Raw genomic sequence first — 24,340 nt, forward strand, 5'->3', positions numbered from 1 at the left:
CTCTAGACAACAAGACCATCACTTTGACATGTCATGGACGTGTAATCCTGATATCGACAGGTAACACAACCATCTTTCAAAAAGCAAGCACTACCATTACAATTTCTTCATAGGTGCGCAACATGTGTCTTACAATTACCATTAGTTATCCAAAGGAATTCTGCCGTCTTATGATTGCAAATATTGTTCAAGGCTTCAAGCTTCTCAGGCAAGCAGAAGAACACAGCCAATGAGTGAGAACAAATTTAAATCCTTTTTTATCTTATGAAGTCCATATTCTCTTATTGCAGCTACTAATTGAGGATGATATCTAGCAGGCAAAAGTACTAAAACAGAACATGCAGAATCAAACAGCTTCAGATTAAGGATCATTTTATTATCCATAAATATGAACAGAACAAATGAATTGTTAGAACCAAATGGATCAAGAATATGCCACATGAAAATTCGCAACAAGCAATTCACATACATAATCACCAAGTACCAACTTGGTAGCTCATAACATCAAGAAAGGTACGCACATTATGAAACAGGCACGATGGATGAAAAAGAATTAGCATTTGTTGCAACTGCAGGCGAATCAAGTATTTCTTAACAGGTTCCTCACATCAATAGATAAAAACCCTCTGAAAGTTTTTTTCTAGATTATTAATATGACATTTGTTTTGCCTAGTCTCGTATCTTTGAAATCACGAGCAGTTGATCCAAATGCAAATGTGGAAATGGATTAGCAGGGAAATAGAAGTATTAGAACTCAAGGGTTACATGAGACTGCTGACAATCAGCTGATGTCCAGTTAATTCCAGAACTGGGCAGAAGGCAGAAATCGCTACGAAGAATAAGGGCTGAAGCAATTGGACAAGCCGCCTCTGAGCATACAATCCTTCATAAATATCCACTTCATTCATCTTTTATTCAGTGGACTCAGCAACCCATCACGGCGCAGTTATACACAAAGTTCCCAGATGGCCGTCTGGCAATCATATTCCACACAGGCGGCTGATCATTTGGGATCCATGAGTTGAGCTCAATAGTACCACCAGTATAGGTCCTCGGGCCTCCGATGACAATCAATCGGTCACCACATGCTCGGAAAGCAAGCCCCCACCCATTCATGGAGACAGACCGTTCAGGCAGCTTTCCAAGAGTGATCCACTTATTGTTCTTCTTGTCATACTTCTTGAGATCCTTCTCACTATAATCAGCAGCATAGAGCTCATTGTTGACAACTGCAATAAGGGGAGGAGCACCAGTCACTCCGTTGAGGCCTTCAGACATGTTCTCGATGATCCTCCAAGACCGCCTCTTCAAGTCATACTCCTCCCCGCAAGTCAGTACTTTGTTGTTGTTGGCTACGCCACCTATTACATAGAACTTGCCATCCATGAAAACCCCAGAACACATCTTCCTTGCCCTATTCATGCTGGGGAGAGGCGTCCAGGTATGTGACTCAGAGTCATACATCTCTGCAGAGCTCAGTATGGTGCCCATAGAATCGGTGCCTCCAGCTACGAAGGCCTTCTCCCCAACACTTGTTGACCCAAACAGGCAGCGGGGGGAGTTCATTGCATCAGCCCTCGTCCATGAATTGGTTAGGATGCTGTATCTGAACACAATACGCGCCATCTCAAACACAAGCAGCTCAGTGCCGACTGCAAGTGATTCCTTATCGGAGCACATGAAGCATTCATCTGGTGGCATCTTGGGCACCCGGATCCAGCGATCTCGATATGGGTCATATGCATCCCATTCAAGAACATTGCAGGAGAAGTAGACCCAATGCTCCGCCACCCCATTCTGGCGCCGCAGGCGGTAGATCTCCCCACTGCGGACCAGGGAGCGGAAGTCCCGGCTGAGGGAGGCCACCGAGCCGTAGTCTGACCGGGATAGCCGGAGGAGGCAATTGATGGTCAGGTCACGGCCGATAGAATTAATGGGGTTGCTCCCAGTGCCCTGTTGCTCCCCACCACCGGAGGCATGGCGGCTGGAGCCGTGGCCCTCAGCGATGTCCGGCGTGTGCGGCTGCGGAGACGGCGGCTTGCTGCGCTTGCCGCCGCCGTCAGCTTCCTCAACTTCTTCCGGCGCCGGGCGCTTGCCGCTGAGGACTTCGTGCGCGAGGTACGCCCACTCCGTCTCGGGCTCGCAGGAGCTCGGCAGGGAGCGCGAGACGAGGTAGGGCTTCCCTTCCAGCATCATGCCTTCTCCCTTGCCCACCCCGAGAAATTCTTCCTCCTGTTGATTTATTTGCTCCTCCTCTTCTACAACTGATCCAGAAAAAAAAAAGAACTCTAAGCTTGCTAAGCAATCGAGACTCGTAGTTACGACTTACGATCTGCAGGCCACATAAATCGAATGGAAAAAAATAAGCGGGGATGAAATCTGAGGAGACCAAACCTCGCGAATAAAACAGGCGCAAAAATCGAATCTAGATCTCGTGGCGAGAAGCCGATCGATCTCCCCAAACCTATGAGCAAATAACCGAATCTCTCAGCGCCACAGCAGCTGAGCTACCACGAATCTTCCGAGCCAGACAAGCAAGACGCCAAAACAAGTAAAAGGAGCTCACCTAAACCGAATCCATGGCAGATCGCAGGCACCAAATCTGCGCTCAGAGATCGCGGCCCGGAGCCCCCAATCAGGTCCTCCCGGGCGCTCCTCCCCCGAGAAATCCCCCACCCTCCGGCCCTCCCCCACTAGGTAGTTGGCCTGGTGGCGGCCTCTCCCGTGCCCTCCTCCCCACCCTCGCCCTCGCCCTCCTACCGATGCGAGAGGATCTATACCAGTAGAGCTAGATAGATGGATGGGCTCTATCTACTGATGCCACTTGGTTACGACTGCCGCTTCTGGCCTCTGCTGCCTCAAGTAGTGTGCTGGGGGAGACCTGCTGGTCTCTGCCCCTCTCTCTCTCTGCTCCCCCTCTCCTCTCTCCCTCGTGTAGTACTTGGGGAAATGGAACCCTCCCCTCCCGGCCTCCCCCCTCACTTTATTTCTTTTTATTTATTCCCCCTCTATTTTCTCTCTCCTCCCCCCTCCATGTTCTTTCGCTTGTGTGCGTCCGTCTGTTTTGGCTCGTCGGAATTGGAAACCGCGCAGGCCTCAGAAATAGAAAAGGGCGGAACCGGCCACCGGCCAGCTCACCTGAAAGCTGAGGTGGACTCTCTCTCTCCCCTCGCGCAGCCGCAGCGCATCCTCCGCTCCGCCGCCTACTCTACTGTACACGCGACGGCGTGAGTCTCTCGCGTAGTATCCTTTCAATTTCTTTTTCATCCGATGCTGATTGGCGGCAGTACAACTTGTTCTTTTCTTTTCATCACTCGCAGTCACAGTACAACTTTTTTGTCCTACTCCTACTATCACCTGTATTAGTACTAGTATTATTACTCCGTACCATATACCAGAAAAATAAACATACTGTATTTTTTATTCCGTCGTCGTTGTCTTGGTTACTCGTCTCCGTCGCAGGCTATATGTATATACATAGACAACCACCGGCTTGAAGTCAATTCAACCACTATTTCTATTTAAAATGCGTACAGATAATCAGTGCATTGATTATGAGCCCCAAGGATTTAATAAAGTGGCCCTGCAAAGAATCTTCAGTCGTTTCTCTTTGCTCAAATTTAATCCTTTTTCTTTTGCGTATGGTAGTAGCAGTAGCAGCAGCAGCACATTAGTGTCTGGATGTACATCAGCACTTCAATGCATATATTTACGTCCCCATTTGCGAATACACCACTTGATACATTCAGGCCCTAGACTAATTGATACGCATGAAAAAAAAAGTTTTCCACTTAAACAGCAGAGGCTAGCACACTGCGACGGGCCTTGTCTTTGCCCAACGGACAAATTTTTTTTAATCGCAACATCATATTTGTATTATAAAAGTTTCTGATAAGCATATTTTTGTATCACGTAAATAAATATTAATGAAATAATTATTCGTCAAGCCTCCCCTTCTTCTAATGGAGTGAAATACGTCTAAGACCATGTTTAGATCACAACCCGTAAACCCCATAAATGCAAAAAAAACATCACATCGAATGTTTGGACAAATGCATGGGGTACTAAATGAAGTCTATTTACAAAACTTTTTGTATGGATGGGCTGTAAATCGCGAGACGAATCTAATGAGGCTACTTAATTCATGATTTGCAGCAGTGATGCTATAGTAACCATTCGCTGATTATGGATTAATCTTGGATTAATTAGCATCATTAGATTCGTCTCGCGATTTATAACCCATCTGTGCAAAAAGTTTTGTAAATATACTTCATTTAGTACTTCAAATTAGCAAGATTCCATCGCAAAATTTTTTTGTGTTTCATCTAAACACGCCCTAATTCTAAATGAAGGGGGTAAATCTTTTGAACAGCTATTGCTCTTTTATTCAAGGAGAGAACGATAGTTACTACAGTAATAATATTGATTACTCCCTCCGTCCTGCAATGTAAGGCATTTTAGTTTGTTCTAAGTCAAACTGTTCCAAGTTTGACCAAGTTTATAGAAAAAAGTAGTAGCATTTTGAATGTCAAATGAGAATAATTGGATTCATTATGAAATATACTTTCTTAATTTACTTATTTGATGTGTTAGATGTTAGTATTCTTCTCTATAAATTTGGTCAAAATTAGACTACTTTGACTTAGGACAAAGCAAAATGACTTACATTTCAAGACAGAGAGAATACTCTCCTTAAATACCTTCCACTGCATAAAGTGCCTTCTGCCGTGGGGGAACAAGCAAGAATTACTCCGGTGGCGGTGGGTTAAATACTCATTTAAGCCATGAAGAAGCTTGTGCTGGAAAATGTTGGCAAGGATGGAGTCGGGATCATGCTGCATGAAAAGGTAAAGGGTATTTTAACTAAGTACAAAATCTGGTGTACTAGGTGGGCTTTTGCTTTATAAGACCAGCTCCCCAAGATGTTAAGTTTGCTCGATCAAGGTGACACACGTACCATTCCTCACTAGGATTTGTGGATTGTGATAGGGCACGCCGCATGTTTGAGGAGTTGGAGCTCTGGGTACACCACAAGTCATTGGTTGAGCTGCTTGTTTTCTCTTGGACTAAAAGAACATGCATAAATCATCTTATTTTGTGGTCTTTTAACAACTCTATTTCAGAGGTGCAGTGGAGATCAATCTTAGCTCGCTTAACTTGTTTAGCAAGATTGAAGTTATACGCATTGCTTTCTTGTGTTCAATTAAGAGGAAGGCGATATGCCATCACCCATCACACTGATCCCACTTCTGAACTAAAATGTCTTCAGATCTGCAGTTGCAGACTTCAAATGCAAGCTCATGTCTGGACTTCACCATGATCTGGCGCTGCTGTCAAAGCCAAGATAAAGGACAAAGGAAAACTTGATTACTGGCAGCACAAACGCAGCCTGAGACTTGAGGTTTAAGCTGCACTCGATGAGACGATGAAGCAGGGAATATCTTTTTCCAGAAAGCCTGATCAAGCGGGCACGCCCTGCCGCTCTGAACAAGTACACGTACTACTAGCAGCAAAGCCGCCGAGCAGAATCTACCCCTGTAACAAGTACACTGGGAGTCTACCTTTCCCCCCTGTACTTGTTGGGTTGGTTGGGCGCATATGGGCGTCGCCGAGCTGCAGCGTGACCGGTGCGGCCATGCCAGAGGGCGCGGGTGCTTCTACACGAAAGCGTGCAGGCATGAAAGGGCGGGCCGCGTCAGCACCCGGTGCTCGCGGCGCTCGGCGGCCGAGAAAACTGCAGCGCGCCCACCAACCAGCCAAGGCAGCCAACCTCTCTGTATGCGTCTCCACCAGCTCCCGAAAGCTCATGCCTATTCCAGGGTTTAACTTTTCGGCGAAATTTCGCCGAAATTTCGGTTTTTTTTCGTTTTCGATAGTTATCGGGATTCGAAATTTCGGTATTTTTCGATATATTTCGTTTCAAAATTCAACAAATTTCGTCCAAAATTCACCGAAATTCACCGAAATTTACCGAAATTTCGGAACGAAATTTACCGAAATTTCGGAACGAAATTTCGTTTCCGCTAAACACCGGGATTTCATCGGAAAACGAAATGGTTAACCCTGGCCTCTTCTGCGGCATCTCCGCGGCAGGAGCCCTGTACTGCTCTGCCTTTGATGACTTGCTCTTGATGAACTTATCTGTTCCTTCATGTTACAGGTCACTGCCTGCATGTTTAGCACCATCTCCTAGCATTCTCTTTGGAAATGCGGGGATTTACCGTGGCTTTTTGCAGGACGTCTCTGAGGTGAAGTCAGCGCCTGCAGCTGCAGTTAGAAACCTGGAATTAGCAGCATCAGTTGTTGTTGAGTACAGGTAGTAATCAGCAGGAATCTCTCTCGCTCACTCCCTGGTCCAAACCGACCGGTCTCTGGCTGCTCTTTTATCAAAACGCATGTTGGGGGTGTGGATCTATCCACGAGAGAAGCGACAGATGCAGCGATCTCAACGACCGGGGCCATCTGCAGCGGCACGTACAACCAGCATAAAAGCGACAGCAACTGGTTTGGTTGGAGCGTTAAGCAAAGCAAGGTGCCCCGGTGGCCGGTGCTCTCGCTCGCTCGCTCGCTTGGCCACGCACCGGGGCCATGATTTCTGCTCTGCTCGTTCGTAGCAGCGCCCGCCCACCGGGGGAGGGATGTGCTCGCTCGCTCGATGGCCGTTGCTGCCCATTAGTTTATTCGTGATCGGGTGTGTTTAGATCATTTGGCCAAAAAATTTTGGAACGGAATTTTGCTATTTTAAACTACTAAATGAAGTCTATTAACAAAACTTTTTGTTCGAATTAGTTTTAAATCGCGAGACGAATCTAATAAGCCTATTTAATTCATAATTAATTTATAATTAGCGAATGGTTACTGTAACATCACTGTTGCAAATCATGGATCAAGTAGGTTCATTAGATTTGTCTCGCGATTTACAACTCATTCGTGTAAAAAAATTTATAAATAGACTTCATTTAGTACTTCATGTATGTGTCCAAACGTGTAATGTGATGGTTTTGACCAAATTTTTTTGGCTTCTAAACACGGCTGTGCGAGTGCGTGGGGTTTAGCAAGGGGATCCGTCCTGAAAAGGAGTGCCCTCCAATCCATGGGCTTATTTGGGTTGGCGCTAGAATCCTAGTAGAGAATCTTTCCCACATAAAGGATTGAATGAAGTTTATTTACAAAATTTTTTTAAGGATGGGTATAACTTTTCGCGACGAATCTAATGATGATAATTAATCGATGATTTGCTACAGTGATGTTACAGTAACCATCCTCTAATCGCGTGGTCAAATGGCTCATTAGATTCTTCAAGGTCACTAGCGCGGAGTTCTGAAGTTGGTTTTGTAAACTAATTTTGTTTGATACTGTAATTAATAATTAAACTGTCATTATTCACTACCACGCTGCAAACCAAACTAAATGGACTCGTGACACCCAGTGCAACGCCACTTTACCCCCTCTCTCTTTCTGTGCCCCGCCTCCTTTCTCTGTGTTCAGTCCGTAAATGCAGTTGCCAAAAAATTCTCCTTTCTCTCTCTCCACCTCCGTCCCAACTGCACTGCATCTGCAAGTACTAGTACTGCTGCGCTTTGCTTTAGCTGCAAATTGCGGAGGATGATGACAAGTTAACCCACCCACTAATGGGGAATTATTCCAATGCCCGGGACTTTCTCCGACGATACCCCCCCTCCTCCCCGGTGTGGAATCAGGGCCGGCGCCGCCGCGCATCCCGCGCCCCGGTTACCGGATTGTCGAGAAAGTCTCACAAAGTTAAGGGGAGAATGTGATTCGCCTCGTCACCGGTGTGAAAAAAATTGCGGTGTCTGCTGAGGACAAAACGACCCCGCGCGCGATGACAACGGAACGTCGAGTGGTTTGGGCCGTGCACGTCGCCTTCAGGCAGGTTGCATCGCCTCGCCTCTGCGCGCTGCGCGACATGGTGGTGGTGGGAGCATAGTTTTCATTTGACCTCCGGGGGTTCGCTTAGCTTGCATCCGCTGCTGATTGCCGGGGAGTGCTTTGGCGATGGACACCATGCGAACGTGTTGCTCCCCCGCACGACTAGAATATTTTTTTTTCGAAATAAACCGCACGACTAGAAGAAGAATATCGTGACTAGCCAGTAGCCACCTGAAAGTGATCGGGTGCTCTAGCCTAAGAGGGGGAGGGGGTGAATTAGGCACTAATAAAAACTTAGACCTATGGCTCCAACTATTTTGCACAAAGCTTAAACTAAAACAAGCTATCTAGATGTGCAACTAGGTTGTTCTAGTGTAAAACCCCTATCCCAAAAGAGTTTAGCAACCTATAGCCTTTCCTATCAAGAAACTATTCTATGAAAGTAAAGGCATACAAATTACTAGAATGAAATGCGGAAGCTTAAAGAGCGGGATAGGAGATAGCAAACTCTTGACGCGGGTGTTTATCCCGTGGTTCGGTTAGCCACAAAGGCACACCTACATCCACGTTGTTGTAGCACTCACTAAGAGTATTGCTACTCGGCCACCAAGTCTCTTCCGTGAACACAATCACGGTCACCTTGGCCCCGGGTTCCACTAAGGAGCTTCTCCACAAAGGATGGGGGTCTCCACGTCCCCCGCACAAAGGTGTCGTCGCCGCTCCACACCAAGTCGGAGGGTCGATGACGTTGCCGGCGAGCTCCACGCTCCAAGGTGCCGGCGCACCAAGCTCTTGTTTTGGTTCACTAATGAACCACAGCACAAAGGCTCTAAGCCTTGCAAACTCACTCACTAAGAGCTAATCCTTTACACAACACTCTCAAAGTGTGCTAAGGGCTAAGGATATGATCTTGATGCTTTTGTATGGCTTGGAGATGTTCTTGGGTGTGTGTGGGATGTCCAGCAACTCCAGCAATCTTCAAATGGCCGGGGTGAGGCGTATATATAGGCCACCAAGTCTTGTAGCCGTTGCTCCAACGGTTAGTTGAAAATCTGCGTACCACCGGAAGAACCGATGCCTCTTGGCAGGGTAGCGTCGGTTCATCCGGTCACTCATAACACGAAGTAGCCGTTGGACTCCTGATGGCTGACGCAGAGACCACCGGTTGAACCGATGCTTTGCACCGATGCCTCACCAGTTCAACCGGTGCTGAAGGAATCTTCTCCTGGATGCTGACGTCATTACACCGGTGGTATGCACCGATGCACCGTCGGTTGAACCGGTGCTGAAGAAACTTCTTCTGGGCACTTGACATCGTCTCTGGTACAAAGGACGGCCATTGCACCGATGCCCTATTTTAGACCGTCGGTTCAACCGGTGCCTATAGGCTGACTTGGCTTCGATTCCCTTCTGCACCAAAGTATCAAGGCGTCGGTTCTTCCGACTACCATCGGATGCTCCGATGCCCTGGCGTCGGTTCTTCCGGTGCTCCTGAATCGAAGAGCTTTCAGGGCGCTGCCCTGAGACCCGCGAGGGGCGGCTCCCCCTCGACCCCCGTCCGCTAACCGGGTAGCGGAACCCCCGTAGGGGCTGCCCTTCGGGCCTTGCTACGCCTATTTTCTCTTTTTCTTTGTCATCACTTGAACCTAAAAGCCTGAGAATGATCATCTTAACAATCATATTAGTCCAAGTGTTGTGTTGTCATTCGATCACCAAAATCACTCGAAATGGCATAAATGGTGCCATATTCGTTACACCACCACCACTAGCTAGCCCCCCCGCATTTGAGAGCGCACGGGTCCTGTGCCCGGCACGGATGATTATTCCTTCCGACCCCTCCAAAAGCTTGGTTCGTTCGGCTTCGACCGCTTTGCATCCGTGCCGCGCGTGGCTCTCGGCACGCGCCCAGCAGAGCTAGACCCGGGTGCCCGTGGCGCGTGGCGACAAAGGGGAGGAGCGAGCCAGCCGGCCACGGCGGCGGGGATGGCCGGAGGGGACTGGGAGCGCAGGGGTACAAGAAGGCGAGAGAAGCCCGGATTTCTCTGAGCGGTGGGCTACTACCATGGAGTGGACGGGGGAGCGGCCACATGCGCCGCGGATCCGATCTGCGCGTGTTTCTCTGAGCTGTGAGCCTGTGAGGCTGTGACCACCCCTGCTCCGCGCCTCCGCCCGCCCTCCTAAAGCGATCTCGTGCTCACATGGCTAGCCGCCCTCTTTCTCTCTCTGCTCTGCTCGCCTCCATCTGCGTCGATCCGCGACGTGACGCGAATGTGATGTTTCTTTCTACACAAGCATGTTTTAAGGCCCACCTCAAACCTCATCCCATCCACTCCCTCCATCACAATGCAACTAGTACTCGCTAATTCAGAGGGAGAGGGGTGGATGCATGTTGCCCACTGTAGCCATCACGCCCAATGATTCGCCACGTCTCGTATGGATATATACATGTGTCGGGCAGGGCAATGGGCTATGGCTCGCCAGGGTAGCCCTCCGAGTTGTTGCGAGATTGAATGTCACTTCAAGGGAACGGCCCGCACAATCGGTCACGGCGCCACGCGGCTCGCTTCGCTTTTCCAGTCACTGATCCCAAGCCGTGCGGGACTGGTGGACACTGTGGAGGAGGTACAGGGGGCGCTTTCCCCAGCTCCTACGCTCGCTTCCACTTGACGCCAACCCCCCGCGCCTTGGCTTCTTCCCCGCGAGCCCGCGTCGCCAACTGCAGCTGATTGTACTACCAGTACTCCCTCCTCCTCCTCCTCTCTCTCTCTCTCCGACCCGTGTGTGCAGTACTCGCTCGGTCCATACAGAAATACGACTGTGCTATCGCTCTATCGCAAGCCAGATGAAGCATGAAGCCGTCTCGCAAAAATCACAGCCCCGTGTAAACTCTGTAACGCTAGTTAGCATCCAGGTAATGCTAGCATTTGGGGTTCTGGACAGAAAAAAATACTTGGACACGCGGAGGCCAGGGTGACGTGGGCCAGGCGGACAGACACGACTACACGAGCGCGGACGGACACGAGCCATGGCCAGGGTTCCCCAAACCGGTGGAAATCGGTCCGATTTGATCGGTTACCGGTTAAACCGGTCCGGTCTGGTTCTGGTTTGGACCGGTACTAAACCGGTCAAAATTCAAAATTTAAATTTAAATTCAAAAAAATAAAAAATTCTCAAAAAAATTTTAAAAATACTTCAAGGTGCGACGAATCTAATGGTGTCAAATTTTTTCAAAAATTCGTTCATTTAGTATAGTTTGCGGGCATTTGAAGTTAAACAAAAAAACGTGCATACAAAAGTATACAAATACAATGTAAAAGTAGTAAAAAAAGGATTGGATGGTTCATTTAGACTAAAACATGTTATACAAACGTCATTTAGTATACTTTGCAGGCATTAAAATTTAAACAAAAAAAATTGAATTTGACCGGTTACCAATCAAACCGGCCGGTAAACCGGTACAAACCATTTGAACTGCGAAATTTGAATTCAAATTTGACTTCCACCGGTACCGACAGGTTTCCGGCCAAACCGGACCGGTATACCGGTACCGGACCGCACCGATTTGGCCGGACCGGTCGCCGGTCGGTAAGTAAAACCGTGGCCATGGGGCTCGCCAGCTCCATACCAGCCCAGGTCCCAGCCTAGCAAACCTGGCTGGAGATTTGGGTGTAAAACACTGTAGCACTTTCATTTGTATTTGATAATTATTGTCCCGTCATGGGTTAACTAGGCTCAAAAGATTCGTCTCGCAAATTACAATCTAACTGTGTAATTAGTTATTTTATTTAGCTACATTTAATACTTCATGTATACATTGAAACATTCGATGTGATGGGGAATCTTGTAAAGTTTTGGAATTTTGAAGGGAACTAAACAGGGCCCGGTTCCCGCCCGCTCCTCCCATTGCCAGGGCCGTACCGGCAAATCCTGAGGCCCTGTGCGAAACTATGAATTGGGGCCCTAGTAGCCTAGTAATAAGTACTATAAAAAAATATATATGTTATAACATAGTGCATGTAAACAAGATATTTCAAAAATTATTATCATACCTATTCACTAGTATTTGGTGCAATGCCCTGATCAAGTGTCTGATTAAGAGGAGGACAAACTTGTGGTTCCTTTCTAATAAATCTTTTCATTGCCCCTTTCTGAGATTGAATTAGTTCATCTACCTTTTGTTTTTTTTGACGCTTTTGATAACCAGATGGATATTTTCTAGAAGACATGGCTAATAATATAAACAATAAAATTGATAGACGCATTTGGAACTAGTAATTAAAAAGCAACATTGTGTCATAGATGCTGGGCGGAACCTAGTGCAGACGTGCAGGCCTGCAGACGTGAGATGTTTGGCCGTCTGGGCGCAGGGCGCCAGGCCACGCGATCGCCGATCGCCGAGCGGGACGCGTGGGCGCAGGGCGCTGCGTCGCTCGATGCCTGCAATGTCGCCTGGGTGCAGACGTAGTGACAGGCCTGCGTCGCCACTCATGTCGGTCCCCGGTGAGTGGTGACGGCGGGGACGCGGAAAGGACCGCGGCGTGCGGATGGGATCGACGTTTTCTCTTCCGTGGTATATTTGAGCCACAGTTTATTTTTTATTGGGCCAAAATACAATTAAAATAAAACCTACTATATAACTATACTTGATATACACATTATATTTTGGAGGCCCTGTGCGGTCGCACGGGCCGCACGGGCCAAAAACGGGCCTACCCATTGCACGTCCAATCCGGCGCCGACGCCGCGTACGGGGCGGCGGCCCGTCTGCCGTCGGTCCCATCCGTCCGGTTGATGTGGTCCGGCTGGCGGCCGCGAGCCCGCGACCCCGACGTCGCGGCGGCGGCCGAGGGCGATCGATGGGCCCGGAGCCGAAAAAGGCTACGCGCAGGGCGGATGTCACGCGCGACAAGGGACTTTTTGGTTAGGCGTTATAATTCTAGCACTAAAAGATAATTTTTCCCCACGAAGGATTGAATGAAGTCTTTTTGCAAAAGTTTTTAGAAATGGGTGTAACTTTTCGTGAAGAATCTAATGATATTAATTAATTGCTGATTTGCTACAGTTATACTACAGTAACTATACTCTAATCGTGCGGTCAAAGACCTCATTAGATTCTTTCGGGTCACTAGTGCGAGGTTTTGAAGTTGGTTTTATAAACTGGTTTTATTTGACATCGTAATTAACGATTAAACTTTCACTGTTCAATAATAGGCTACAAACCAAACGAGAGCGAGACCGCCTCCTGTGGCGGCTGGGGTTGGGGCGCGGTCGACGCGCTGGTTTCGGCTCGGTTCCCTGCGCCGCGCCGCGCTGGTCAATCCCACCCGTCACCTCCGACGATGACGTTGCGTCCAACCACTCCACTCCTGCACAGATAATATATTTATATAACAGTTTTTTTAGGGCGTGTTTAGTTCTCACCTCATAAATTTTGTAAACATTAAAAACACATCACATCAAATATTTAAATACATAGAAGTACTAAATGAAATCTATTTACAAAACTTTTTGCATTGATGGGCTGTAAATCACGAGACGAATCTAATGAGCCTATTTAATCTATGATTGCAACAGTAATGCAACAGTAAATAAAAAAGATGAATGAACGATGTGAATCGATCGACGAGTCTATCGGAACCAGCAGCCGAGACATGGGAATGGGTTCCCTGACACGTCACGGCTCGGCCTGTTGAGAATTACTCGGAGGGGCCCGTATCATCGTGGCGTTGCAAGTTCGCAGCTGCCCCCGGGACGGCGGGACCTACTGATCCACGCTGCTGCGGCAGCAGGTGGGGGCGAGGTGAGGTGAGGTGCGCGCGTACCCTGTACGTGCAGCACGCCGATGTTTGCTTCATCTCGCGATGGCGGTTTGCTTCATTCAGGTGCCGCGCCGTGCCGATCGTTCACGGGCCACGCCCCTCGTCCTGGAGCCTGGGCATTCCGGCTTCCGGGGAACCTGACGAAACGGCCTCTGCCCCTGCGCTGCCTCCTGACACATTCATTGGGGGCGCATGGCCGTGCTGCCTGCCGGTTCCTGAATCTCGCGTAACTGGCTGGCCCGCTCCCGGCGCGTGGTCCCGCCCCGCGAGCGAGGGGAGCAACTGGAAAACTGCGAGAGGAAACAAAAAATGTGTGGGCGCGCAGGCTCGGCCACCCGCGCGTACGTCCTGGCTGGCCCCTGTCCGGCGAGTCTCGGCGTCTCGTTCTCGTCCAGCCGTCCCCATGGCGTTCCTTGCATTGTTAATGTTAGTGTTACACCAGAACGGGCACGGCTGGCCCGGCTCCAATCGGGATAAGGATTGGCGGCTTGGACGGTAGCTCGCTCGTCCGCGTTAACCTTTTTTTTTTTCTCTCTCTCTCTCCTTTTCCCGTTGCTCGAGGGCGACCGGTCGACGGCGACCGGTCGACGGCGAGGTGCGGGGGGTTACGGCGGTCGTACGACGGCGACGTCGGACGTGGTGGCGTTTTCCAGTGGGTTGTGCGGCTTGGAGGGGAAGGCAGGATCCTGCGCATCGGATCCCGCCCCGGGCGCCGGCGCCAGCTCGCGAGTTCCCGACTGGACGAGGAAGGCAGGACGATGGGATGAGGGATCCGCTGGTCACTGGTGGGTGCTTTCATTATTCACTCTGTTCGCCAGGGCCGTCCCGGTACAAACCGGGGCCCTGTACCAAAGTATAAAGCTGGCCCTAATAGAAAAATAATAAATACAATATGATATATTAAATTTCCACAGAAAACATCGAAAGTTATACCTATTTAATAGTTGCAAATTTTTTTACTTGAATAACACCATTCTTTTCATGATTCTCGAAATGAAAATTTCAATGATAAACTCATAATCAATCTTTTACAATATGTCAGTCTTAAGTGCTATCATTTCTATTTTCTTGTGTCATTGTAGAACACAAATAAGACTTCACTACCTTCAGTTTAGAAAAGCTTGATTGCGCTGATCCATAGCTCTATGAGATTGAGTTAAATTCTCTATTCTTTGCTTTTCTTTTCTACGTTTTCAAGAATCCGAGTCATATTCTCTAGATTGATTTGCAAAAGACATGGCTTGGATCTTGAAATAATAAACGTTTAGATCAATTGATGCATAAAAGATCAATTGATCCATTCACCATCCATCAATTGAAACAAAAGAATTAAAGAAATTAGAAATACATTAAGCCTTGACTTGTAGCAAGTACGGCTTGAAGTTTAACTTGAACGCGTGCACGTACGGACTAACAGCCGATCAGGAATGGATTAGCAAGCTGCAAGACGCAGGCGTGCGAGAATTTGAAGCAGCAGACGGCGGACAAAATATTGGGGCCAAATACTAATAAGCTTAATGGATTGTTGATCTGTAACTTGGGGCCCCTAAAAAATTGGGGGCCCTGTTCAGCCGAACCGGCCCCACGCCCATAGGGACGGGCCTGCTGTTCGCTGTTTGGTTTCTCCAGCCAGCCAACAATATTTTTCTCTTACACAGCTCCAGTACCAGTCTCCAGCCAACAGCCAGCAAACAATATTTTTCTCTCACACCACTCCAGCATAACACAGCGAACAGAATGATTGCTGCCCTGCGATGGCGCGGCGCCACCGCTTGGCCACCTGGTCGGATGGCGACGCCTGGGCGGCCGCACGAGCAGTCCACCGTGCCAACTACCCACCACCACCCCCGCGCCGCATTGTCGAATCCTCGGTTTGCGCCGCCCTCCAGCGCGGCCGCCGGTCTCCACAAATGGATCGGATCCCCCGCCCGCGCCGACGCGAGGCGGCGTCTGGATGGGCCACACCCACGTCAGATGAAGGCCTCGAGTGCGTCTGGGCCGAGCCAAGTCAACAACTAGACAGGCCACCCTGTCTGTCTGTGTGACGGGCGGCCCAGATCCAGCATTGAATATTGAAAAAATGTGATTTTTTCTTTTTTATATAAAAAAATCAAAATTTCAAAAATATATGTCCCTTTCGAAAAATTTCAAAAATATACCCCGGTCGCCTTATGGGAGGCAACATGCCCTAAATGTAATTTTTTTCTTCAAATTTGCAACGAGGCCCCTGGCCAGGGGCGCGCGGGAGCAAGGGGGCCTGTCGCCCCCCTCGGGCGATCGGGGGCCCCACCCACAGGTGCGAAAGGGGGGCCTGTCGCCCCCTTCGGGCGACCGGTCCTTCCCCTCCTATATAAGCATTCTACCCCCATTCCCTCCTCATTTGAGCCCAAAAATTCCACCAAAAATCCAGAAAAAAGAGGGGTGAGGAGAAGGGAAGCGGCGAAGCCCTTCCGGATTGCGCACTTGTGATATGCAGGTTAATACATTTAGCTTATGTATTTTTCCATTGGTATTGTAGAGTAATTTAATTTAATTAGTGCTATAGTAGAACCATTTAAGTAGGAGTTTAATGATACTTTAGTTACGTAGTAGTAAATTAGTTTAGAAAATTAGTACTATGCATTTATTATTACAATTGCAGTACTATTAGAGACGTGTTTATAAATTAATTACGATTTAGAATAGAATTTCGCATATGCAGTATAGAATTTGAGTGTCATCAAATAGTTATTAATACTTATATGTTGTAGTTGAAATTTATACTTAGTTTTTACAGATTATTGAATAAGGTAGTGAATTAAAGAGTATAACTCGATAAATATTCTGTGATATACAGATATGTCGAGCAAGATGCAGTTTCAAATATTTTTTGGTGACTACAATGTTTTGTATGGGCCAAATGGAGTAGACTTTTCTGCCTTTAAGTGCACATCTGGCGCCATAGATAAACCTCTGGAGAGGAGTTTTGGTTCCTTATGTAAGTGGCTGCAGCGTGGGTTCCATGTTGATCCGGAGACACATATGATGACCGTCCAGTCTCTTGTTAATTGGGAGGTAGAAAGTGATTTATGGGAATTGATGATGATACACAGCACTGATGACTGGCAGAAGTACATGCAAGCAGCTCTAGAGTGTGGGTGGCCTCTGGCCATTCTTGTTCAAATCCGGGAGAAGGCACAAAATGAAATCCAACATGGTGCAGATCAAGCAACTCCGTGTATTCGAAGAGAGACCAACTATGTTGAGCAATATGAGTCAGAAGAGATAGAGAACCAAAACATCGGACCACAGGGCCTTGCTGATGAGGGAGAGAGGATACATAGCATTGTGGACGAGATGGAGGCGGAAGACCAAACCGCAATGGAGATGGAAGAATATGAGGGCTCATCTGATGACGAGCAGTACTCATTGCCAAAAGAGTGGAAGGAACATGGTTTTGGCAATTATGTCGCAGAAGACGTACGAAATCAGGAGTGAGAGTACAGAGGGAATGAGGTAGTGCAAGGTGCAACATATCTAAACACTGAAGCCGTAAAAGATGCTGTGAGACTATAGGCAATATCATTGAAACGAGAATTTAGAGTCGTAAAGTCTGGCAGTAAAGAATATGAGGTGAAGTGTGTGAATGATGGATGTCCATGGCGAGTACATGCATTCAAGGGAAAATTGAAGTCGAACCGAAAATGTTCCATTGTGACAGAGCACACTTGTTTGCTGTCAGAAGTTCTTCCCTCGCATCGCAATATATCATGCGACTTTGTTGCAAAGCAAATATATGGGTTGATTATGGACAACCTAAATTATGAGCAAAAAATGATTGTTCGACACATTGAGCAGACTTACCAGTACACCATTAGTTATTTGAAGGCATGGTGGGCTAAACAAAGGGTGTTCGAGATGCGGTTCGGCACATACGAGGCATCATATGATAACCTACCTCGTATGTTATCCCAGGTTGCTGCTAGAAATCCTGGAAGATTTTATGACACATTCCTCGTACCAGCCGTGACTAGGGGGCAAAACATTCTGCAACGAGTCATCTTTTGCCTAGGTGCCTGTGTTAGGGCATTTCAGTGTTGTCTTCCGGTGATCTGCATTGATGGCACATTTCTGATTGGAAGGTATAAAGGTCAGATACTCACCGCAATCGGGGTAGATTGCAACAACCAAATAGTTCCGCTCGCATTTGCATTTGTTGAGAATGAGAACTTAGACAGTTGGTATTGGTTCCTTGAACAAGTGAAGGTTCACGTTGTTGCTGCACGTCCAGATGTGTGCCTTATTAGTGATAGGCATGCAGGTCTGCTACAATCAATACTGAAATTGCAACGTGGAACTGCGACAACGCCTCCATTGTGGCCCGATGTTCAAAACAGGTGGTGCATTAGGCATATGGGTGCAAACTTCTATGACCAGTTCAAGAACAAGGATCTTAAGAACATGTTTAAGAGGTTGTTCACCCAAAATCAACAGAGAAAATTCAATGCATTATGGCAGATGCTTGATCAGTTGACTGCAGAGCTAGTGAAGGTAAGGGCATCAGGAACAAGTACGAGTCAGGCTGCAGAGGCTAGGGATTCAATTGAGAAGCCATTTTCACACTGGATTCGAGGTGCACCTAAGGAGAAATGGTCATTCCTTTATGATACCAACGGAATACGGTATGGTATTCAGACAACGAACCATGCAGGGTGTTTCAATATAGTTATGCGTTCTTGTCGTGCCTTTCCTCTTGTGGGAATTGTTGAGTTCATCATGTATGGGTGCATGAAGTATTTCAGAGAGCGTTACATGGCTGCAAGCATAAACATCAGCAACCCCAAATTCAGTTTTGCACAAGAGTGACACAATATATGCAACAGAAGATTGAAAAAGCCAAACTGTACCACGTCATATCAACAGGTACAATGGAGCATAGATTTGAGGTTTTATGCAAGGATAGAACTGGTCGTGGTATCCGTAGAGATATGGTGGTACAGGAGAGTTTGATTACAGTAGATGGCAAAAGCAAAGGCCACTAAGAAAGGCAATTCTGAGGATAAGATGTTTATTCTTGATCCAGCCACTAAGAAAGGCAAATGCCGCCGTCAGACACGTCGTATTCGTAATGGTATGGACGAGTCCGAAGCAAGCAAGGCACAAAAGCGTTGCAGCCAATGTGGAGCATTGGGTCACAACTACAAGAAGTGTCCTCAGAATGCACTTCACGATGCTGCTGACGTCGGTCCTTCCGGAAATCCCAGAGATGGAGCACCTCCTACGTTCAAACGACCATCGGCGAGAATTGCTCGTGGAAGGCACTCGGTGTCATGATCCTCCCAGTGTGCAGTTTGTACCTATATACTAATCGTGCGTAGAGTTTGTATCGAACATATCTGTAATATGTAGTAATCGTGCGTCCAGTTTGTATGGAACATATCTGTAATGTGTAAATATCGTGCGTGGAGTCTGTATCGAACCTATCTGTAATATGTAGTAATCGTGCGTGGAGTTTGTATCGAACCTATCTGTAATATGTAGTAATCATGCGTGGAGTTTGTATCGAACCTATCTGTAATGTATAAATATCGTACGTACAGTTTGTATGGAATATATATGTACCTATGTGTTCTCATATATTTTTGAATGCAGGTATGAAGATGGACTCCTTGCTAGACCCAGTTATCGACTCGAGCCACAAGTCTTTCTTTGCAGCAGTTGAGCACCGAGCCCTAGAGGTGCTACGTCCTCGTCCACCTGGGGAGGCGATCTCTGTACACCACGATTGGGTTGACAGGTATGTAATGAAATATTATTATTTATCACTTATGTATTAGTAAGTATTCCTTTGTTTCGACAATTTTGTTTATTGCAGGTTACGTGAGTCCGGTCTACTGACTCTGGGCCGTCTTGTCGAGGGTGGGCCTATTCAGCTCGACCGATCCCTCCTGATGGCGCTCGTTGACAGATGGAGGCCGGAGACACACACGTTCCACCTCCCGTGTGGGGAGATGACTCCTACACTGCAGGACGTGGCCTACCTCCTCGGCCTCCCAATCGTCGGGAAGGGGGAGGCTGTAGGTCCGCGTGGAAGAAGCAGGTCCGATCAACCCGCACCCGCGAGCAGCAGGTCATTCGAAGACCTGGTTCCTACAGTTTACAGTACGTATTCATTGCATATTTAAATTTAATTATTACAATTCACATGTTGCATTGTCGGTTCAAACCATTAATCTTAATTGTTTATGCAGCCTACCCTGTTGGCTGCGAATGCCGACGAGTACAGTGTGACCAGATCGATGTAGGCGTACCTACTTTGGTTGTTTGGTTACATCATGTTCAACAACACTCATTGCAACTCGGTGGATAGGATTCTCCTTCCGTATGCACGGGAGATTGCGGATGGAGACGAGGACGTATCGCCCTACAGCTGGGGTGAGGCGGTACTTGCAGCCACTTACCGTGGGCTCTGCGACAGCTGCATGAAGACACATGGGAATGCTATCCTGGCGGGGTGCCCACTACTGCTACAACTTTGGTCGTACGAGAGACTAGCCGTTGGTCGGCCCATCGTCAGCCACGAGCCTTACCACGAGGCCATGTACGGCGACGAGGAGGACGACAGGCCCACTATGGGAACTCTCTAGATCTGGCGTCAGGTACGTTCGCAATAAATCTAATTTTGTTATTCATTGTTACATGATGCATTAGCGCAATTTTAATTTTACTTATTCAGACTGCAGAGGTCTTGGGCGCATGCGCAGGTTAGACGCGCATATCCTGAGTTGGTTTCGGAGCTCGACATGCTGACGCCTGAGGACGTTGTCTAGGCGCCTGCTACCCGTGCACCAGCAGGCCTGTCTTCGCACTGCTCCACGAATGCGAGCCTATGGTTTACTACAGCCGTCCTGATTTATGACATCGCAGTTGAGGCATATTGCAACTGGAGAGTCAGGAGACAGTTTGGGCAGCGCCAGGAGTTTCCGGTGCCCACCGCATTGGAGCGTGTCAGTCGCCAGGACCACAGATAATTATGAATGAACTTGGCTCATACATTCGTGTCGAATCTAACGATTCTTTGTGGTCCACTTTTGTAGGTTGTCAAGGAGTGGCTTGCCGTGCTCTGATGATTGGCTCACCAAGATGCAGCCGTGGGTGGACCAATGGGAACATGCAGACGAGCACTTGGTCCATCCAACAGGACCACACACAGACAGCTCTTTTAGGGCTTACCTCACCTGGTATTTACCCCGGACTTGGGCTCGTCTGGTTTATGTTGACACTCACCCGCAGCCACACCAGGCGAGGCCTCAGGATGGCTATGCCCGGCACCACGTGGAGGCCCTGGGGGGCGACAGGCCCCTCCCCCGGCCAGGGACCTCTTTGCAAATTCAAAAAAAATTACATTAAGATTCTGTTGCCCTTTGCTTGGGCGACAGGACCCCTGTCGCCCCTGGGCCGGGCGATCGGGGTATTTTCGAAAATTTTCAAAACAGACATATATTTTTGAAATTTTTATTTTTTTTAAATATAAAAAGAAAAAGACGCTCGAAAAAATATTAGTTGAGCCATGAAAGAGCTATGGGCCCGTTAAGGCCTACGAAACCGAAACCATGCGCTTCGGCTCTGCCTCGCCGTCGCCATGGCGGAGCGCGAGGAGATGCCAGATGGAGACGAGCTACCCGTCTGCCACCGCTCCCTCTCCTTCACCTCTCGCGGTTCGCCTCGCAAAATTTTGATGGATTCGGCTCCGATCCCCGTGCGGCTGTGCTCGTTCCGAGTCCAGTGACCAATGCGGGTCTCGCTATGTCGTTCTGCTCCGACTTTTGGGGGAATGGCGATACGGTCCCCCGCTAGGGTTCCGCACTGTAAGTCCACTCGTCCTCCATTTCAAGCTGCGCAGTTCTGGTTGCTCTTTACTGGATAAAGCAATGCTTTATGTTCTACATATTGCACCTACCAACCACAGTGCCTTGTACCCTCACAATTTTTTGTTCACTTTTCTTAGGATGGGAAATAATGGAAGATTAGGAGGCCAATTAAAGTGCCTAACATACTGATCATAAGATGCAATTATACTACAGAGCATACTAATGGAAAACCTTCAATTAAATTCTTTTGTTGTTTATTTTATGCTCCTATATATTTGTTCCTTTAATTCCCTGTCAGCAACAGTTCTATTTGATCCAACAAACTCCCTATCCTGTGCAGATTGCAACCCTGTTGCATGGACATAATGTAATTGGAGAGATAACATTTGTTAAACTGCAATGGAGATAGGTACCTATTTCCCATCGACTGGGACTTATAAATTTCTCCCAACTACACTTGGATGCTTTGAAATCTGTTCATAGGCAACTTCCTTATCTCCTAACCTTGTAATTTAATTTGTATTACAACTGTGATGTTGATGCTGGGACGTAGAGCTGTCCCTACGAATGTTAAATATATATTAGGTTGATTAGTTTTTGACAACCGAAACATCTATAGATCTGGACCACAAGGGGTACCGATGCTTTGACCTCACCTCTCGCCGCGTCATGATCTCCCGACATGTCGTCTTTGACGAGTCGGACTTCCCCTACTCCACCTCCTCCACACCTTCTCCTAACCCCGAGCTGGAGTCTCTGTTTCCGACTGACCCGGTGGTTCAGCCACCTTTTCCTGTCCGTCCTTTCCCTGCAGGTTTTCCTGGCACACCGGCGCCGCTTCCGGTGATCCCTGAGCCACGTGCGACCCCGGTGCCGGCGGTCGTGTCACGCGCGGCCCCCGGACCTCCAATCGTGCCGCGCGCGGACCCGGTGTCTCCTGCTGCGCCACGCGCGGCCCCGGTGCCTCTCCCTGCACCTGCGCGGTACGCTCAGCCGGTGCAGGTGTACCGGCATCGCTCGGTGCCGACACCGGCACCGCCGCGCTACGCTCAGCCGGTGCAGGTGTACCGGCGTCACTCGGCGCCGACACCGGCACCGCCGCGGTACGCTCAGCCGGTGCAGGTGTACCGGCGTCATTCGGCGCCGACACCGGCGCCGCCTCCGGGCCCGGAGGCTCCTGCAGTGCCTACACCGGAGCCGTCGCCGCCGCCTTCTACACCGGAGCCGCCGCCGCCGCTTCCTCCGGTTGCCTCTCGAGCTGAGCCGGCGGTGTACCACCCGCGAGTCATTCATCGGGATCCTCGGCATACCATCCCATGGTGACTCGGCGGATGGCGTCTCAGGCCGCGACTCTCTCCGCCACAGAGGGCGAGCCGCGGGTTTCTCCGGTACCCTCCTCTGTCCGCGATGCCTTGGCGGATCCTCACTGGCGTCGTGCGATGGAAGAGGAGTACGTGGCTCTTCTTGCCAACCAGACGTGGGACCTCGTGCCGCGTCCGTCTGGTTGCAATGTGGTTACTGGCAAGTGGATCTGGACGCATAAGCGTCGGGCTGATGGCACACTGGAGCGATACAAGGCTCGCTGGGTTCTCCGGGGGTTCACACAGCGGCCTGGTGTGCACTATGATGAGACCTCCAGTCCAGTCGTGAAGCCCGCTACGGTGCGCACGGTCCTCTCACTTGCGCTCTCGCGCTCTTGGCCTGTGCACCAGCTGGACGTGAAGAATGCCCTTCTTCACGGCACTCTGTCAGAGATTGTCTATTGCTCTCAGCCAGTGGAATTTGTGGACTCGAGTCATCCGGATATGGTCTATCGGCTCAACAAGTCTCTCTATGGTCTGAAGCAGGCTCATCGGGCTTGGTACTCTCGGTTCGCCACATTCTTGCTGACATTAGAGTTCACCGAGGCCAAGTCTGACACGTCTCTCTTCATCTACCGCCGTGGGGATTAGACTACCTATCTACTGCTATATGTCGATGACATTGTGCTCACAGCCTCCAGTCAGCGATTGCTTCAGAGTGTCATCTTCTCTCTGTAGCAGGAGTTTGCTATGAAGGATCTGGGTCAGCTCCACCACTTCTTGGGCGTCACTGTTGAGCCTCGCCCGTCTGATCTTCTCCTTCACCAGCGCCAGTACGCACTTGATATTCTGGAGCGGGCTGGGATGACTGATTGCAAGCCATGCTCCACTCCTGTCGACACTCAGGCGAAGCTGTCTGCTGATCTAGGTGCTCCGATGGCTGATCCTACTGCCTACTGGAGTCTGGCCGGCGCTTTACAGTACCTCACCTTCACGAGGCCGGAGTCACAAAGTTCCTGGGTCGACCGGGTCGAGGAGCGGGATCGAGGGTTGTCACTTTTATAAAATTGTGGTACGAAGGGGGTATACCTCTGTGGAACGATAAATTATTATGTGGAACGTGACCCTGATTCATCCGGGTCGATATTTTCGGGTCGATGCGTCTTTAAAAAGACAAAAACTATATATGTGCTACTAATGAAAAAACTAATCTGCACAAGCATATAAGAAATATATAAAAAAAATATATTTAGACCATTGTACACGTACTCGGCTCATTATCTAACAAAAACCACACCCTTAACCTTCTTATCCCAATTATATCTGCTAGTAATGGGGCTGCGACCCCTCTCAAACCGAGACGCGATCCAATTTTGAATGGGACACTAACCCTCTTTGACCCCGACCCTCGAATCGGAACAACGTTTCCGGGTCGTGGGACGAGGCATCGACCCCGAATCCTGTGACTATGGGCCAGACC

The 24,340-nt window shown here is 48.8% G+C and overlaps 1 protein-coding gene across 2 annotated transcripts; it reads right to left on the reverse strand.

The window, feature by feature from the left end:
* Positions 1-539: 539 nt before the first annotated feature.
* Positions 540-3,066, reverse strand: LOC120688761 (F-box/kelch-repeat protein At1g74510-like). 2 transcript variants are annotated; one of them, XM_039971133.1, is made up of 3 exons: positions 2,567-3,066; positions 2,395-2,464; positions 540-2,264 (listed from the first exon to the last, which is right to left on the reverse strand). In XM_039971133.1, exon 3 carries the CDS (start codon positions 2,194-2,196, stop codon positions 925-927), a length of 1,272 nt encoding a protein of 423 aa, XP_039827067.1. In that variant the 5' UTR covers positions 2,197-2,264; positions 2,395-2,464; positions 2,567-3,066; the 3' UTR covers positions 540-924. The 2 variants fall into 2 exon arrangements, with proteins under 2 accessions (XP_039827067.1, XP_039827068.1); XM_039971134.1 differs by lacking the exon at positions 2,395-2,464 and having other exon boundaries at positions 2,567-2,973.
* Positions 3,067-24,340: the final 21,274 nt, after the last annotated feature.

This window comes from Panicum virgatum, chromosome 9N, assembly GCF_016808335.1.
Source record: "Panicum virgatum strain AP13 chromosome 9N, P.virgatum_v5, whole genome shotgun sequence".
Lineage (NCBI taxonomy): Eukaryota > Viridiplantae > Streptophyta > Magnoliopsida > Poales > Poaceae > Panicum > Panicum virgatum.

Excerpts from the sequence above, each read along its gene's own strand:
- LOC120688761 (XM_039971133.1), bottom strand. The coding sequence starts at position 2,196 with ATGATGCTGGAAGGGAAGCCCTACCTCGTCTCGCGCTCCCTGCCGAGC.